At 39.9% G+C, this 16,757-nt stretch overlaps 1 protein-coding gene across 7 annotated transcripts in view; it reads right to left on the reverse strand.

Moving 5' to 3' along the window:
* Positions 1-8,023: 8,023 nt before the first annotated feature.
* The window catches only part of LGR5 (leucine rich repeat containing G protein-coupled receptor 5), an 87,427-nt gene continuing 78,693 nt past the window's right edge, over positions 8,024-16,757 (reverse strand). For all 7 annotated transcript variants that reach the window (XM_051795886.1, XM_051795888.1, XM_051795882.1 and 4 more), the window contains 3 exons: positions 15,462-15,607; positions 13,763-13,846; positions 8,024-11,994 (listed from right to left, as the gene is read on the reverse strand). In XM_051795886.1, coding sequence (XP_051651846.1) covers positions 10,904-11,994; positions 13,763-13,846; positions 15,462-15,607 — 1,321 coding nt within the window. In that variant the 3' untranslated portion in view covers positions 8,024-10,903. The remainder of the gene's footprint in view (positions 11,995-13,762; positions 13,847-15,461; positions 15,608-16,757) is intronic.

The raw sequence follows: 16,757 nt of genomic DNA on the forward strand, positions 1-16,757 counted from the left end.
GAAGATGTCTTCTCCTGGAGGCAGCTGCTGAGCTGCTGGCACTGCCCGAGTGCTCTTCCAGCTGAAGCCCTCCAGTACAGCTCACATCTCTTTTCCTTCAGTTCCCCTGAGCTAGCATGAAATGTCAAACTTCTCAGGACTGTAGTGATTAAAGAACAAGTATATAAACAGTTATGCAGGCTGAAACAGGGGAAGCTTTCCTAATAATATGATTATTTTTTTCATATGGCTTATAGAAACTGTGGTGGTGATGATGGCAATGAAGATTCCAATTTGACTGATCAGCCAAATGTGTGAAGATTGTGGTACTTTCTAGGACATTTCTGCTTTTGAAGCGTGTTTAAGACTCTTGTCATAAATACCTGCTGTAATTTGCTCACCTGTATGCTTGCTGGGCTGCAAATATTTAGGTTGTGCACATGGGCTCTTAAAGTGGGCTGCAGTATTGACCATTTTCTTGGCTTCTCCAACACACTTCCTATGTCCCACTTGCCTTAAGATTCTGGAATCGGGAACTGTAACAGTTAAACAGATTCAGGACGTCTCTGTCCCATCTCCAGCCTTCCAAATGCTTTGGATTTAAAGCCTATCTTTTTTGATGGATGAAGCATACAGGAACATGTTCGTTTTGTAGAATACCAAATGCATAGATATGAATAACAGTAACTGCCAATACACTTAGTTTCTTTGATTTCCTGACCATTCTTCTGTATGGACATGGGAGTCCTCTGTACATGTTTTCCTAGTCACTGTTTCCCCAGATCTTGCTTGTTTGGGGTCTGCTTTCTGTGCCTTTGGCTTTCCTGACATAATTTTCCTCATGTGGCTGATGAGATCCTTTTCTCTTATAATGCAGGAGCATTATCAGTTCTCAGTTGATCTTTTCTTTAATTATTGCCCTTCTGCATTTAAAAGTTTTTGCTGTGAGTGGCAACCATCTTGCTGATCAAGGATGCTGTGTTTCAGATGGAAAACCACTGAAGACTAAGGGCTCCCATTACCAGCCTTGAGTCCATCTCCACCACCACCAAGGTGGGAGAGGCTGTGAGCATACCTTCTGCCAGAATTCCCCAAATTTGCACACGGAGTTCCCTCAAAGTGTCCTGAGCCTTTCAGAAGAGGGAGGACTCACTGAACCAGAAACTGAAAAGGGAAGTGAGTGTTTCTCAGCAGCAGTGAGGCACACTTGGGCACATGATGCCACCAGGTGACTGGCAAAACAAGGCTGACTCTCCCTCTGGCCCTGACTGCTTGTGACCCCAAAGCTGCATCCCTGATGGAAGAGGCAAAAGGCTGAGTATTGCAGGGCAAGACAAAGTAAGAAATCTCAGTTTCCAAAAGGATGTCTGGGAACACTCTCTTAGCAAGTGTCTTCCTCTGTCTGTCATCTGCTGTATGAATTCTGCTTCTGGTCATATTACACCCTCAAATCCCTTGGGATAAGCTTTTCCTGGAGTGTTTTCTCATGTCTCCCTTGCAAATAAAACCAGGGCACATTTCTGCTACCTTATTAAAAGATCTGTGACATAGTTATTGCAAATCTTACTCACATTAAAAAAATACTGTTTTTAAAAAGTGAGGGCTTAATTTTTAGTCTGGGTCCTTCTTCTGAATCTTTTAATGGCTGGTTAATGTCACATTGGCAGCCTGAACTTCTGAGCCACAAAATGTGAAACTTTAAAACTTTTTCCTTATAACAGAGGTATTTGGGGTAGAAAATCTGAGTGACACGAAAGGAGAAATTTGCCAGGGAGCTCTAAAGGGGAAATAGAGCTTAACAATCTTTTTCTAATTATCATAATAGAGAGCCATTATCAGAAATGCTCTGTGCTCTATTGGGATAGAAAGTTATGTTAAGAGAAAACAAAGATATTCGATCTTTCATAGATCAAAGCACTTTTATGATGCTGCTGTCATTATGAAAGGCTCTTGGTGTAAGAATGGTACTTGGTGGACAATGGCTCTAGTGTTTGTTACTTATTTTAAAAAAAAATTAAAATCAGACCTAGTGTATCATTTATGAGGTCTCAGATTTGACAAGAAATGCTTCACTCTGCCAGAAAGCAACAATTTTTAGGACTATGCTGTAGTTCACTGTCTCCACTGTGCTAACAGGAATATTTGGTACGGGAATAAACACTTGCTCAAATCCACTGGAGTGAAGGAGATCCTTGCAAAGCTTCTGAATTCTACATTGCAAAGGCCTGCGGGCTTCCTTATACCTTTTTCTCCTTTCTCTTAATGTCTATCTGTGGTCAGAATATAGCTCTGAGAGCTTCCAAGCAGCTTTTTTCCTTTTCTGTTTTTGTGGTGGTTAGAGCAGCCAGATGTTGGTCTGTGACCAAAGCTCCAAAGTGCTCTCCTAACGCAGATAATAATAAAAATAGAAATTGATATTGAGAACAGTTCACCTCTGGCTCACAAAATGGATTTCTTACTGCTGTAAAACCCTCTGAGGCTGAGGAAAAAGTTGAAATGCCAAAGTAACAGCATGGAGTTCCACAACTTGTGGAGACCTGGATTGTTGAACAAGTTCATGTTGCCATCCTGTGGGTGTATATCAGACCACAGCAGCCTTTCCTGTTTTCCCAGAACCATCTGTAAACAGAGTGAATTCTTCCACTGGTTCTGTAGATGACAGCAGCTTTTGTCCAACAGGTACTTCACTAAAGAATTTCAGTAAAGGGTGTGAAGGTAAATGATAAGCAATTTGTCCCTGAAAATCTGCCATAGCAGCTTGCAATTCATATTTGTGATTCAAACACCACTCAAAATACCAGGATTGTACAGGCTTAAAGACCTGGAAAGACCAACATACACCCATAGTGTTGTGTAAAGAATAGTTAAGAGAATGGGAAAAGGAGAAAGAATGTTATTTGAGGGAAAGCCTATTAATTTTTGTAGGTAGAAAGGCAGTATTCAGGAATAGAACAAATTATAAATACTGATATTTTACTTAGACCTGTATTTCAGTTCTGTACAAGCTAGTATTATCTATTCCTATTTAAGTTGAATGAATAGAAGAAAAAAGCTATTTGAACTTTGAATAATTTGCCAGTTTGCCAAACTTAGCAATGAACCCAATAAAACACAATGATTTACTGTTTTGTTTGTTTTCTATTGACCCTTGTATACAGGTGAGTTTTTAAATGATTTTTCATGGAAATGCTTTGTTTTAGCCTATCTTTATTTGCGGTCCATCAGTCAAAGGAAGAGAATAGCGTCATACTGTGGATGCACATTCATGTCCTTATTAAAGACTGGAGATCTTCCTTCCCTCTTTTACAATAGCAATAAAGGGTATTGTACAATCCTCCCCTGTGCCCAGCACATGGGGCCATACAGTTTGCCCACTGCTATTTTGGTTTCTCTTTGCTACTTTTTTAAAATGAGGCACTTGGTGACCATAAGATTTTTAAAATGCTTTTGCTCCAGCACCTCCAAAGGTTTTCTTGTGTTTCTTCTGCAAGAAGAAACTCAACCTCTCTACAACCTCTCTCTGTTTCCTCTCTTAGAGATCAGTAAATTTCTGTTAAATGCTCTGCTTGTAGTACTTCTAAGCCCAGAAGGCTGCCTTCAGTCCCAGAGCTGACATTTCCTGAGGCAGACATTCTGGCACCACTCACAGCATGGACAAAAGCCTCCAACTCAAGGGCTCTGGCTGGAGAGCTGGAGCATGTTCTCTAAAGAAGTCAACTCCAAAGGAATATTTTTCTGACGCATAGTCTTTTTTTTTTCCTAAGGTAATTGCACAACCTTTCAGGCCCATGGCTATCCTACAGTTTCCAGTCTGTCCTGACTTTACCTCCCTGACAAGTACTACAGTGAAATTGTATTTTTCCCTCACAGAGCACATTGACTTCTTGCCTTTGTGATATGGAACACTTGCCAAACTCTGCTGTCAGTGTTTCTAGCTTCCATCCTGTGTGCTTTATTGCCTTATTTCAGCTCGGTAAGAAATGTCACTCTCTCTTAGAGACATACTGTCCCAATGTCTCAGGACTTGGTGTCTTTAGCTCTCTGTGTCCTTCCAGGACAGGATGGAGAAGCCCACCTGAGTGGCTAGGTCGACAACAACTGGGTATCCAGGGGAGCAGAAGCTTTTCCAGAATATCTCCAGTTGCCCAAACCTACCAAAACCCCCACAAAAGACACAAATGCCAACAAAACCTCCCTAACAAAAAAACCCATGGAAAATTCCAACAATATGGAGGATTATCTGTATACTGGGACAAATATGTATCAAATAAAGCAAAACTGCTCATTCTTTGCATTCACACTTGGGCATTCAATTATGTCAGGAAACTATTTTCCCCCATCACATATTAAGATGCCAATGGCTGGCTCTTCACTTGGCTAGTGTGCCATGGTTTAGACACATTCTCATCAATCATCTCTTCTATGTACTTCCCTGGAACAACATTTTTGTCTTCTCTTTCATTTGCTGACTGATGACAATGTTCAGGGACAGAGGCACTGAAGCATTTGTTAATGCAGACTTAAGACTGATTTCATATTCTAGAATTCATTTTCTGGCCATACAAAGCTCTCTGGAGTTCACTTTCCGAGTTAAACACAAAAGAGGCGTAGAAGGACTTTACGGAAGGCTGTGGTACTTCCTATGGGAGACAAGCCCCCTGATTCGAGTAGAGCAATTTCCCCAGTTACTTTTTTCTTAGAAGGCTGGGAGAGCTCCTTCCTCCAGGAAAAGGTTAGTCCATAAATGGGAAATGCTGATAATAACTGCAGTGACCTCTACAGATAGTCCTGAGAAGCTGTTGTTATGCATGGAACCAAATTAATAACTGCAGACACCTGTCAAAACAGTGATGGCATATCAAGAATGACACCACATGAAAAAGGAGATGTTTGAAACTTCCTTCAAGAATTAGTTTTGGAGTCCTGAGACTTTCCAGGCCGGCTGCAGAAGACTCTTGGTATGTGCATGCATAATACTTAGTGCAAGTCTTTAGATTCACAGATGGACAATTTTTCCCTTGTTAATGAAGCGTATTTTTTGCTTGACAAGTGGAAAATGTTGCCACCTGTGAAAAGATTAGATAGGGATTTTGAGCGGACTCTTTGTCTGTGACTGAGGTTTTTAGAAATCCTGGCTGTGGGCCAGCTCTCAAGAGGAATATTCTTAATGTTTGTTTTTTCCTATGACTGAGACTGGATCTTCAGATAATTTTGACAATACCACAACAAATTGTTTTATGGAGAGAACATACTCATGTTTCCTAAGTCTCTAGAGTCACTGGAGCACAAGTCTGTGATTCTCATTATATGAACAAGATGTTCTCAATGTTGATACTGCCTTTTCTTTCCAGTATGCTTACAAGGGTTAGGCATAACACATGGAATCCCTTCTGCTTTATTTACTAGCATGGGTAAATTTGCATTTTTCTTTAAAATTTCTTATCATGTAGTTGGGATTCTGTTCAAGCAAAGACAGATAGAGCACTGAATCAATTTCCTAGGCTTAACTTCGAGGTGTGTTATCCTGCAGTACCTGAGCATCTTCACAATTACTGTTCTTTATGGATCTGGAAAGGATTTTCTAACACTGTTGTTGCTGCTGTTGCGATCCTAATTCCATTTTTTGTTAGCTTTCCCATATCCATATCCTTATTCTTCTGTCTCCACTCCTTTGTCTTCCAGTGCTTTCCTGAAGGAAAACATTAATTCTGCTACATTTTTAATGATTTGAGTCTTTCTTAAGTGGTTGATCAATGAAACTTTCAGCACCTTAATTTTCATATAGCAAACCAAACTGATGACAGAGAAATTCTGATTATGATATTGTTGTTCCAGCGTTTCATGGAACAATCAGAGGAAATAAGTGGTGCCCCAGTTAAGCTGAAATTCCTATTACAGAAAATATGGATAGGAGGTAGCTTGACACTTTGTGTCAGCTTTCTTGCTGTCTAGTGCATGTAGGTCACTAAGGCAGGAAGCAAACCTGGAGCAGCAGGAACAGCAAGGACCGTGCAAGTGGTTGGTCTCCATTTCAGATCAAGTATGACCACCAGATTAATCAGGGATGTTCTCCCCTCTTTTGGGAGTGGAGTCTGAAGCTGCATGCCCACCTGACACAGCACTGCTTGTGCGGCATCATTCTCTGTGCTTCTCTGCTAGTGTGTGCTAAGGCTTGGTCTTCATCCCCATCCATTATTCTTACAGGTGATCTCACCCTCTTCATGGCTTTCACTGTATCTCTGACTAGCTCTTTTTTCTTTTTCAGGCCACCTGAAACTTCTCTGAGGACTGAGTTCCCAAATAAAACTCAGTAACGTATCTAGTGAGCTAGAGCAGTGAGCAGATGGCACGGTCTGTCTGCTCTTCCTAAATAACCTGTTGCACAAGCCTGCAATAAACTCTCTTTCAGCTGTTATTGCAGAGAACACTACATGTCTGTGGCACAAGTGCTTTAAGGGAGAAGTCACCTGTACACAAGTGTGATAGGACACTGGCCAGAACACTGAAGTTGTGACTTCAGGCACTGCTGCTCCCTATTTGGTATGTAAGTCTTTTCTCCACATATCAAGATGTTGCTTGCTGCCTCTTTTTCCCTTCTGCACTTAGGCTTTAACTTCCCTTCTTCTTATTCAAGTTGTGGTATTTTCCTCCTAAAGTAACACATTTTCATTCTTCTTCCTTATGGCCCCTGGCTCTAATATTACTTACACCATGTGGTGTAAATTAGGTGCATGTGAAATCACCTTTTCTGCCTGTTTTCTATTGCTTCCATCTTTTTATATCCATTCTGAGCTCTTCATCCTTCACAAAACTTCTTAATATCCCCATAAAACTCCACCCACGCTGTCTCTTGAAGCCCCCTCTCCTCCCTGAGTTATGCGCTCCCCTATGAAATCTTTGTCATGCTTCTGTTTTTATCTCCCAAAGATAATTAATGACTTTCCTATTCCTGTTCACTGCTGGTCCTGTCCCACCTCAATAAGACTATTCTGAAACTCACCCACCAAAATTACTTCTTCTCCACTGGTCCTTCTGGCTGAAATGACCTTCCTCAACCTAGCCTCCTTATCTATCCTGAGAACCTACACGTTCCTTGCTAGAATCCATTTACATCTAGGATAATTTTACTTTCTTTTTTTAATCTTTGTAATTTGCTATTTGCCATATGGAATGAATTCCTGACTAAAAAATTGCTTTCTCAGAGTTTTTGCTTCATTGGTATTTTATCTCTTTCTTTCAAGTACTTCATAGAAATGACCTACAATCACCATCCCTGAAAAACCAAGCACATGTAACTGTCCCATGCTGCAGTCTCTCCTAACAGGAATGCATCCATTATCTCATCTGTCCTTGATGCCTAGATAATGATATGACTGCTTAGCTACTGCCTGCCTTTAATTCAACTGAGCTGGAAGTTCTAGTGCAGCCTGAGCAATCTGGGTCTTGCTAAGTCCCATGTTTCTGGTCCCACTTTTCATTTGCCCTTAGCACCTCCATCCACTTCCTACCTCATAGTGCTACTGCCTCTTTGTCCTGTATCAAATGAACTTTGCTAGCTGTTTGGTAATCCCCTGACCCACTTGACCTGCCACATAATGAGGTGGAGAGAAAATAAGGAAGCGTGTGGGAGAATTTGCTGACTCATCAGAAGCAGCAGCCCAGTGCAGCTCAACTTCACCTCTCATGTGGTCCATGTGGTCTGAAGCTTGAGGGTACTTGTGCTCATTCATTGCCTGACCTCGTGCATACCCTTGTCCCACAGCTGCAAGTACCAGTCTTAGCTGTGGCAGTTGTGAGAGGTCATCACTGGGATACGAAAGCAAGCAAAGAGAGCAGGAACTGTTCATAAGGGTCTGTGAGTGAAGTTTTGGTAAAAGATTCAGTCTGTGTTGAGACAAAAGACTGTTGCTGTCTTTTTTGCTCTGGACAACTAATGAGAGCACACAACCCATAATTTCTACTTTGTCAAGAATTTCAGACATCTAGGGAGGTTTAGTGTAAATATTACAATAACGCGGGAAGGATTAATTGAGCATGCACACCATTTTGTGAGGTGTTAGGTCATGATTAAATGCTCTTTACTGTGTAGTCACATTTTATTACAACTTACATATGTTTGAAACACTGATAGAAAAGAAAGCATGTCACCTATTTACAATCACTACACATTTACATTATATTATTTACAGATAATGAATTTAGTAATATATATGAGCAGAAAATATAGCAAATATCAATATGAAACTGTACAGGGCTTAATCTCATGTCCTTTACTGTTGTTGCATTTCACTGTAATAATAAATACAGTTCTATATTTACACATTTTACTTTAAAAATCTATTAAATGAATTTTAACAATTTCAAGTTTAAAACATCTGATCAAAATATTTCAAACATGCTTATAAAAATAAGACACAAAGCCTTTATGACTTTCTGCAAGCTAAAAAAGTTCTGATAAAAGAAGCTTTCTTTATCTAGTCTTTAGAATTATAACATTATTTTGCTTCTCAAATCTCTTTACAAACTTCTTAAATACAGCAAGCTGAAAGGAACTTCAGTGACATTAAGCAGTGCAGCACAGATGGACCCCAGTTAAATTAAAGCTAAGTAAACATAGTAATACGTATTGTGCAATGGTTGACTGATTCTCTGTTTAATCCAAAGGGGTTTCAGGCATCGTTCTGCAGCTGTGTGCTGCACTGCTTCGAAAGCCACAAAAGATAAAGGATTAAGATAAGTACTCAGCTGACTTTATCGTATATAATTTTGAAATTGATTCATTTTTTTTCCTGAAGGATGAACACGTCAGCCAAAGTCAACTGATGCCATCTGTAACTGCAGAACTGAAAACATGCCAGTGTGAATGGACATGAAAATCAAGGCATATCCATTGCTGGCAACAAATTCTTAATTGTGAAAATCCATCCTTTGAGTCCCAGGAAGTTTTATATACAGAAACAGATGAACAACAGAGATCATCTGTAACTGATTACCTTAATTACTGGGCCTAGCCTAACCTTGGTAATGTTAAAAAATTAGTCCCATTCACCTGGAGGTTGAGTGGCCATTAACTGAGCAGTGAGTACTGGGCTATTAAATGTGACTCCTCAGGGAGCTATTTTTAACAAAAAATTTTCCTGTGCATTTTCCTGCCTTAAATGATCAGCTCATTTAAGCAAAAAGTGCCAGCTCCCAAAAAAGAATACTGGAATATCCCCCGATGGCTTGGCCAAGGTCAAAGAATTATATTCTAGGTGACTCTGTTGTCTGAGATATTTCAACAGTAGACTTGGCAAGGACCTGACGTCTCTTCTCTTTAACTGGGATGCTTCTGATGTGTAAACATACATGCCCTGGGTTCAGCAAAGTAATAACAGATTTAAAACCAGAGAAGAACTGTTACTCTAATCTAGCCTTTTCCTAAACTAAACCCATCAGAAGTCCCTGAATTTCAACAGCTACTCCAATTATCTTTTTTGGCAATACATCCAATTTGAATTTAGAGACTTTTGGTGATAGATAGTTTCACTAGCTAATGACCATCTCTGTCAACAATTTGCACCTTTATTTCTATAATCCATACGCCTAATGTCAATTTTCAGCTTATTTTATCAGATTCTCCTCCTCTCAAATGAGTAGTCCTCTGCCTTCAAACTTGTTTCCCAGAAGCAGCTACTTATAAACTGTGCTCAAATCACTTATTTCTTAAGTTGCTTTAAGTTTATGATATTCATATCCTTTTCAATTTCACAATGTTCTTTACAGCACGTGAATGAAATAACTGAAATATCCCAGGAGTGCTTGCATCAGCACTAAGAACACAGATCACACAACCTCTTCACTCCTACTTGATATCGCCTTAGCTCAGGATATTGAGTGTCCTTAGTCAAAAGGTCACAGTGGCCTCTAAATCTTCAACTAACCAATGACCATGAACTAGCAGCTTTCTAGAATCACTGTTTCACAGGACAGAGATCATGCCATGAGCAGGTCTACAGTTTTTGTTCCTGGAAAAATTACCTTAAATGAACTCACTATGTGAGTGCCTTTGGTGTCCTTTAATAGCTCTCAGCATGCCAATTTTTTTATATTGATGACTTTATATGTAGTATTTTCCACCCTCAAATTGTATGAGTCATCTGCCAATGTTATCATCAGTAATTCTGGGAGTAATTCTACCAGCATGGTAGCAATTCAGGATGAAACTGTGCAGAACCTCATTAGAAAAATATCCATGTGACAATGCCTTGCCTTTTAAAATCACATTTTAAATGCTTAATAGGATTTTCATTAACTTCTTTCACATTGTGTTACCTTTTGTACCTTTAGCTGACAATTAAAAATGCTTTGTCAAATTGGATGACTTCCAAAATCCAAACCCGATGCCAGTTAAACCATTTAATCAGCTTTATCAAACACAGAACTTCACCAAAGGGTATTCTGCAGGAACCTTTAGGACTTGAACAGACTGCTCTTCCATTTAGGTATGTTGCTGAATGAAGGCCATAAACAGATGCTTATAAACAGATGCTTATAAACATTGCAATAAACAGGAAAAAAAAATAACACAACCCCTGAGAATATCAGGTGATGCTTTGAAAAAAGAAGGTTATAAATTTAATATGCTATTTTTGCTCTTGACCAATTGATGCCCTTTCTGACTAGTGCTACTTTAAAAGAGAGCAGCTGATACAACTGCACAAACTTCAGCACCTTTCAGTTTCTTTCTTCATCTCAGCATTTCGGAAGCAGGCTGAGACGGCTCAAGTATTGGATTTTCAGCCTGCCACAAGTGTTGTCACTGTTTTCTGATGTGTGTAACTGTAATTCAGAAGCACTCTCTAAGACTGTATGCACACATCCACACTTACTTTCAGGATTAAAAATTTTGTAAACAGAAATATTTTCTGTACCGCCACTGAAACTAGCGACAGGGAACGAATGCGACTGACGAAAGATTGCAGCCTTCTGTCATTTGATAGGATGATGGCATTAATGAATTGCTGGTGGGCATATCATACGATATGCTGGCACTTGTGAAGGTCACCAATGCTTGGGTTGAGTCACAAGATTGTTTTTCTATGTCTTCTGAATTCACAGAGATCAGACTAGTGTGTTTTGATCTTCGCCATAACAAAGTTTGCTTTCGCAGACTTCCAAAATCCTCCTTAAAGTGTGGATTGAAAAGTATATAAAGCAGTGGGTTTAGACATGCTGGCAGTGGGACAATCACTAGGAGTATTGACTTAATCACTTCTGGGCTGATAAAGGTGAGGTTTAGTAAGGAGGAAAAAGATAAAAAGGCCACAGGGCAATAAAGAATGCAATTAGTAAAAAGTAGCAAGGCTATATGTTTGACCATAGAGCAATCCCAAATGTTGTCTAGTTCACCCTTTTCTAAACTACAGTAGAGCTTTGTATAAGCAATAGTCATTACCAGAAAACAAAGGGAGTTCAGTAATACCAGTGCTACCATGTAGCCCATAGCAGTGGATTCTCCAAACGGTAGTGGTAAACAAAGCGGAGAAATCCCATACTCAGTTCCAGTGAGAAGTGGTATCACTGCAATGACTAGTGCCAACATAAAGCAAAAGCAAATGCCAATTTTTGCACTAGCAAGGGAGGATTTTGTTTCAAACTTTGCAGCATGCTTTAAAGAGAATGCACGTTCGAGTGCAGCTAGGGTAAGGAGCAAAATGGAAGCCTCCGAAGCAAAAATGGAGAGAAGGCCAGTTATTTGGCAACCAATTCCACTTTCCCACTGTGCTCCATACTGAGCAAAGCTACCAAAAGTTGATGCATCCACGCTAGCCAGTACTCCACTGGCCAGACCCATCAAGGCATTAACAACAGCTATTAAACCAATCAAAAGTTTTATGGAGGACATATCCAATGGAGATCCGAAAATGGTAGCAGACACCAGTGCATTGCAAATTAAGGTCAAACCCACTATGGTCCACACTCCAATTCTAATTAGCCAGCTACCAAACAGATGGTCACAGGGTTTAAAGGGACCTGAAATGACAAAATAAAAAGGGTAAGGAAAACCCACGTAAACTAAAAATTTTTGTGCTTTCTAAGACATTGAAGTTCATGCTTCTTGCAGATTCTCAGCATAGCCGAGCAGCGAATTTTAATTCCAAAAGGGGAGCTGGAAATTTGCTCTTCCTTTGGAGTAATCTGAGACCTTGACAACATGCTGCTAAATGTGCATTGCATGTTGCATTACTGGTGCACATGAATCTTTGTCCTTCAACACGAATAGTCTATGGGTTTCTTTTTGTGCCTAGCAGTACAAATGCAATGTGAATGTCAACTTCCGTGGTTTCAAGAAATGCTGTGATATTTGCCAGTGTGTGAAAAAAGCTGAAAACATTCTCACTAAATTAGGCCAGGTTGCTAATGAGTCTTAGTGAAGTGCAATGTAATGGATATGGACTGATGCACGCTGACTACCTTACAACATGTCATTACACAATCCAAGAAAATTGAGGCTCTCTTTGCATTTGGAAGTGCTGCCTTTTTGGATATCCTGTAGCTAAAGTCAGGTCATTATGGCTGAAGCCTGCTGTATATTCTCATAGAATTGAGGTGCATATGCTGTGCAGTTAAGCTGAATGCTCTGCAGTCTGAGAAACATTACTTATCTCAGTACAAGTGACCAAAGCAAGTCCTTCACAGTGGTCTGTGCTTTTCCATGAAGACTTAAAATGCTGCAGCTGAAATGCGCTCCATATGACTATGGCTGTTGCCATCAAGCATAAGGATCTATTGTGTCAGTTTTTAAGTTACTGTTTGAAAGATCAAAGCTAAACTTTTGGGTCTGGTGATAACTTGCCTTGAAGACAATGAACTCAGGAGTTATATTTAGGCCATCAGAGAATATGTGCCAGTCAAATGTCCCTATCCTTTGGCTTCCTACCTTTTCTATTCCTTTTTATGTAACTTCAAAAAATTTACTATTATTTGCTGTTGCAAATAAGAATCTTGGCTTGAAATGAATGCTGAAGTACAAGTTGTCACTTGCTTTTGTTTTTCTGTTCATGTTTCATAATCAAAGAATGGCTAGGGAAAACATTTGCTGAATCAAGCAAGCAAAACTTATGACCATGGCTGCTACAGCTAGAAGTGACCTTCCAAAGGCATGTTTCTTTCCTTTCCTTAAATGAAACTTCCAGTGGAATTGGTGGCCGGTAGCTTTGCTATTCCATTGGTATATTTCTTTTTCCTTTCTGTTACACTTTGAATCCAGGGATGTACTATTTTATAAAGAAAATAACAGTGCTGGGTGTCCTTCCTGAGGGATTGTGTACATCGATGCAGTAGTGCTTGGTATTTCCTAGACATTGAACTAAACTGTATGTTGTTCAAGTTGCTCACATGTAAAATAAGTCAATGAAGTTCAGAAGAATTACTTTAGCTTTACAAAAGGCTGAGTGAGCAAAGATTCTGTTGCCTTTCTCATCTGTTTCTTAGTGGAAGATTCTTTCCTTTCCCATTCCCTTGATATGGGGATCAATTCTGGGGAAAGGGGCCCAGAGTAAGTATCTGTTTGATGACTGGGTAAAGCTTTTGTTATACTCATAGATGAATTTAGTAGCTGAATAGTTTTCTGGAGTTTAATGCAAAATTTTATATTATTGTGCAATGTATTTGTATTAAACTCATCAAATTACTGCACAATGTCATGTTGTTGTCCTAGTATCAGATTCTGAATTTGTTCTGCACTTAGAATATCTGATAACACTGTCCTTGGATTCCCATCTGCCTGACAGTTTCATACCTGGAGAAGGTGAGCATTGCACTGAATGATGAGATTTCAAATCTTCTTCAAAGTCAAGAAAAAAATCCTCAAAATCACGTTCATCTATAGGGGAGAAAAGACCCAGATTTGTTACTGCAATTTTCAGGAAAACTTCTTTTAGTAAAAGTTGCGAAAATTCCCATGGCATTTAAGGCCTGGTCTTGTCCCTTTGCCTGCCAAACTGTGAGCAGAAGCAGACGTATGCCTACTTGGTTTTGAATTACTGCGCTTGGGATTATTTAAAAAGTAGGCATCATTACTTCTCTGAAAATAGTCACTAAAAGACACATTCTCTTTTACCTACTTTGCAGTGTGATGACTGCCTAGGAAGGAGTTTAAAATACAAATTCTGCTATTGTGTCAGGCTACTAAGAATCAATCAAGTTTTCTGTGCTTCCTATGTCATCACTCTAGCACATATTCTTGTCTCTAATGCCTCTATTCTTGCTAAACTCTGAGACTTACTGGTTTGCAGGGGCAGAGACAGCACAGAAAGCAAATCTGTGCACCTACGTAACAGATAACCTGTCAAGTAACAGACCTTGTGCTAGAGGGGAAAAGAAGTATAGTAGTCTTGTGTCTTGGAGAGCAACTACACTCTCTGGCAACCCTAAATGTATGTACAGACTGAGGAACGAGAGGCTGGAAATCAGTGCTGCAGAAAGGGACCTGGGGGTCCTGGTCGATGGAGAGTTGAACATGAGTCAGCAGTGCCCTGGCAGCCAGGAGGGTGAACCATGTCCTGGGGGGCATCAGGCAAAGCATCACTAGCTGGTCGAGGGAGGGGATTGCCCTGCTCTGCTCTGCATTGGTGCAGCCTCACCTTGAATACCGTGTGCAGTTTTGGGAGCCACAACAGAAGAAAGATATTAAGCTGCTAGAGAGTGTCCAAAGGAGGGCAATGAGGATGGTGAAGTGTCTGGAGGGGAAGCCGTATGAAGAGTGGCTGAGGTCACTTGGTCTGTTCAGCCTGGAGAAGATGAGACTGAGGAGAGAACTCACTGTGGTCTTCAATACACTCCCGAGGGGAGGCAGAGGGGGCACAAACTGATCTCTTCACTCTCATGACCAGTGACAGGACTCGAGGAAATGACACGAAGCTGAGTTCAGGGGAGGTTTAGGTATGATATCAGGAAAAGGTTTTTCACCAAAAAGGTGGCTGGACACTGGAACAGGTTCCCCAGGGAACCAGTCACAGCACCAAGCCTGCCTGAGTTCAAGAAGCATTTGGACAATGCTTTCAGGCATACCGTGTGATTCTTGGGGTGTCCTGTGCAGGGCCAGGAGTCGGACTCAATGATCGTAACGTGTCCTTTCCAACTCAGCATATTCTATGATTCTAGGAAAAAGCATGCCAAAGTAGCCACTTAAGCTGTAAATCACCCTGAAGCATGTGGGTAAGCGAAGTATGTGTTGCTACTTCTAAGGCTGGCAAGAAGCTACATCTTTGCTGGCCTGTTCCTGTATGGAGTTACATACTAGCTGCACTTCCCTGTCTCTAATATAAAGGGAAGATTTCATTTCCCACATTAATATAGCTACTGTTCGGACAAAAAGGTGAGGGAGTGAGATTTTTGAATGGCAGACCTAAAATAATGAGTTTGTTAAGCATAGGATTTAACATCACAGGTTGCTTGCAGCCCGCAGGGTAGATTTAAAAGCCTAAGATGATGGTTACCTTGAATTTGTAACAGCCCAGCATCCTTCCTGTGAAAATCATCAATGCTGCTATTCTCATCTTTGTTCCATTGGCTGGAGATTTTGTAGTGGCTCTCACAAGCTCCAAAGGCACAGCACTGATAAGCATAAGGCATTTCCATGACCCTGTAGAAGAATAAGGAAGCATGCCATGATACTGCTTTAACACTAGAATTATTGGATTGCACTGCTCCTTTACCGTCAGCACAAAGGAAATTGTTTAAATATCCATGACTGAAAGTAAAAACATCTGAGTAAAAATCAGTCATGATAATACAAAATAACGACTTGCATATCAAATTCCACTTCAGAAATGCAGATGATTTCTAGGCTAATTTTAGTAAAGCAACAATGAAGTTTTTTCATGTGTTTTCATAGGAGACATGAAAGTGGGAGATCTATGCCTTGCCACTGAGCGAATATTACTTAGAGTTATATTTCTATTTTATGATTTTTAATGATTTTACTGTGTAACTCAACAGTTTCTCCAACAGTTACTTTCTTAATGGTTTCTTTTAAAAAAAGCAGATGCAAAGATCTCAACTGATCTACTAGCCTAACATGCAAAATCAAAAAACTTCCAAAATGGAATTTCTCCAATTTTGGGAGAATGAGTTCTTTTGGAATTCAAGCTTTATTCACCTCTTTCCATATCCAACCCTTTTCACAGTAAGATGGCAAAAAGGAGATTGTGTCTTGTGCACAGATCAAGACAGCAGTGTTCCAAACCAAAAGGTGAGTGAATCAGAATTTCGTACTCTGTGTGAAAATGTATCACTGAGAGAAACGTTTTACTTTATGAATTGTCTTAGAAGTGAGCACAGCTCTTGAAGGACACTGGATGCTCATTTATAACTCTTAAGATCATTAGTATTCCTAACACATAACTGAATATATGCAGTGAGTTCCAATGATTATGAGGGTTTCTTTTGTCAGAAAATTGCACATTTCTAGTATGCTGTGAATTTAATTCCTTTGGGGATGTGCAAATTCTGGGGTAGCACAGGAGAATTACATATATCTGAGTTCTATAGACTACTTATTCAATTCCGTAGATATATTTTATGCTTTGGAAGCAGAGCTATTTAATTTGCACAGTTTGCCAATAGCACATAGTAAAACCTAGCAACTCACCTTAATTCTGAAAGCCCAATAAACCAAAAAATTCAAAGATAAATAGGTGATTAGAAGCTATTCTGACTTGATTTAAAAGGAATAAAGTAGAATTAGATCCTCCTATCAGATTACTTTCAAGAGGTTAATCGTGTAAATTAAC

This window comes from Manacus candei, unplaced genomic scaffold (genome assembly GCF_025592945.1).
Source record: "Manacus candei isolate 608988 ecotype Guabito, Panama unplaced genomic scaffold, ASM2559294v1 h1tg000043l, whole genome shotgun sequence".
Lineage (NCBI taxonomy): Eukaryota > Metazoa > Chordata > Aves > Passeriformes > Pipridae > Manacus > Manacus candei.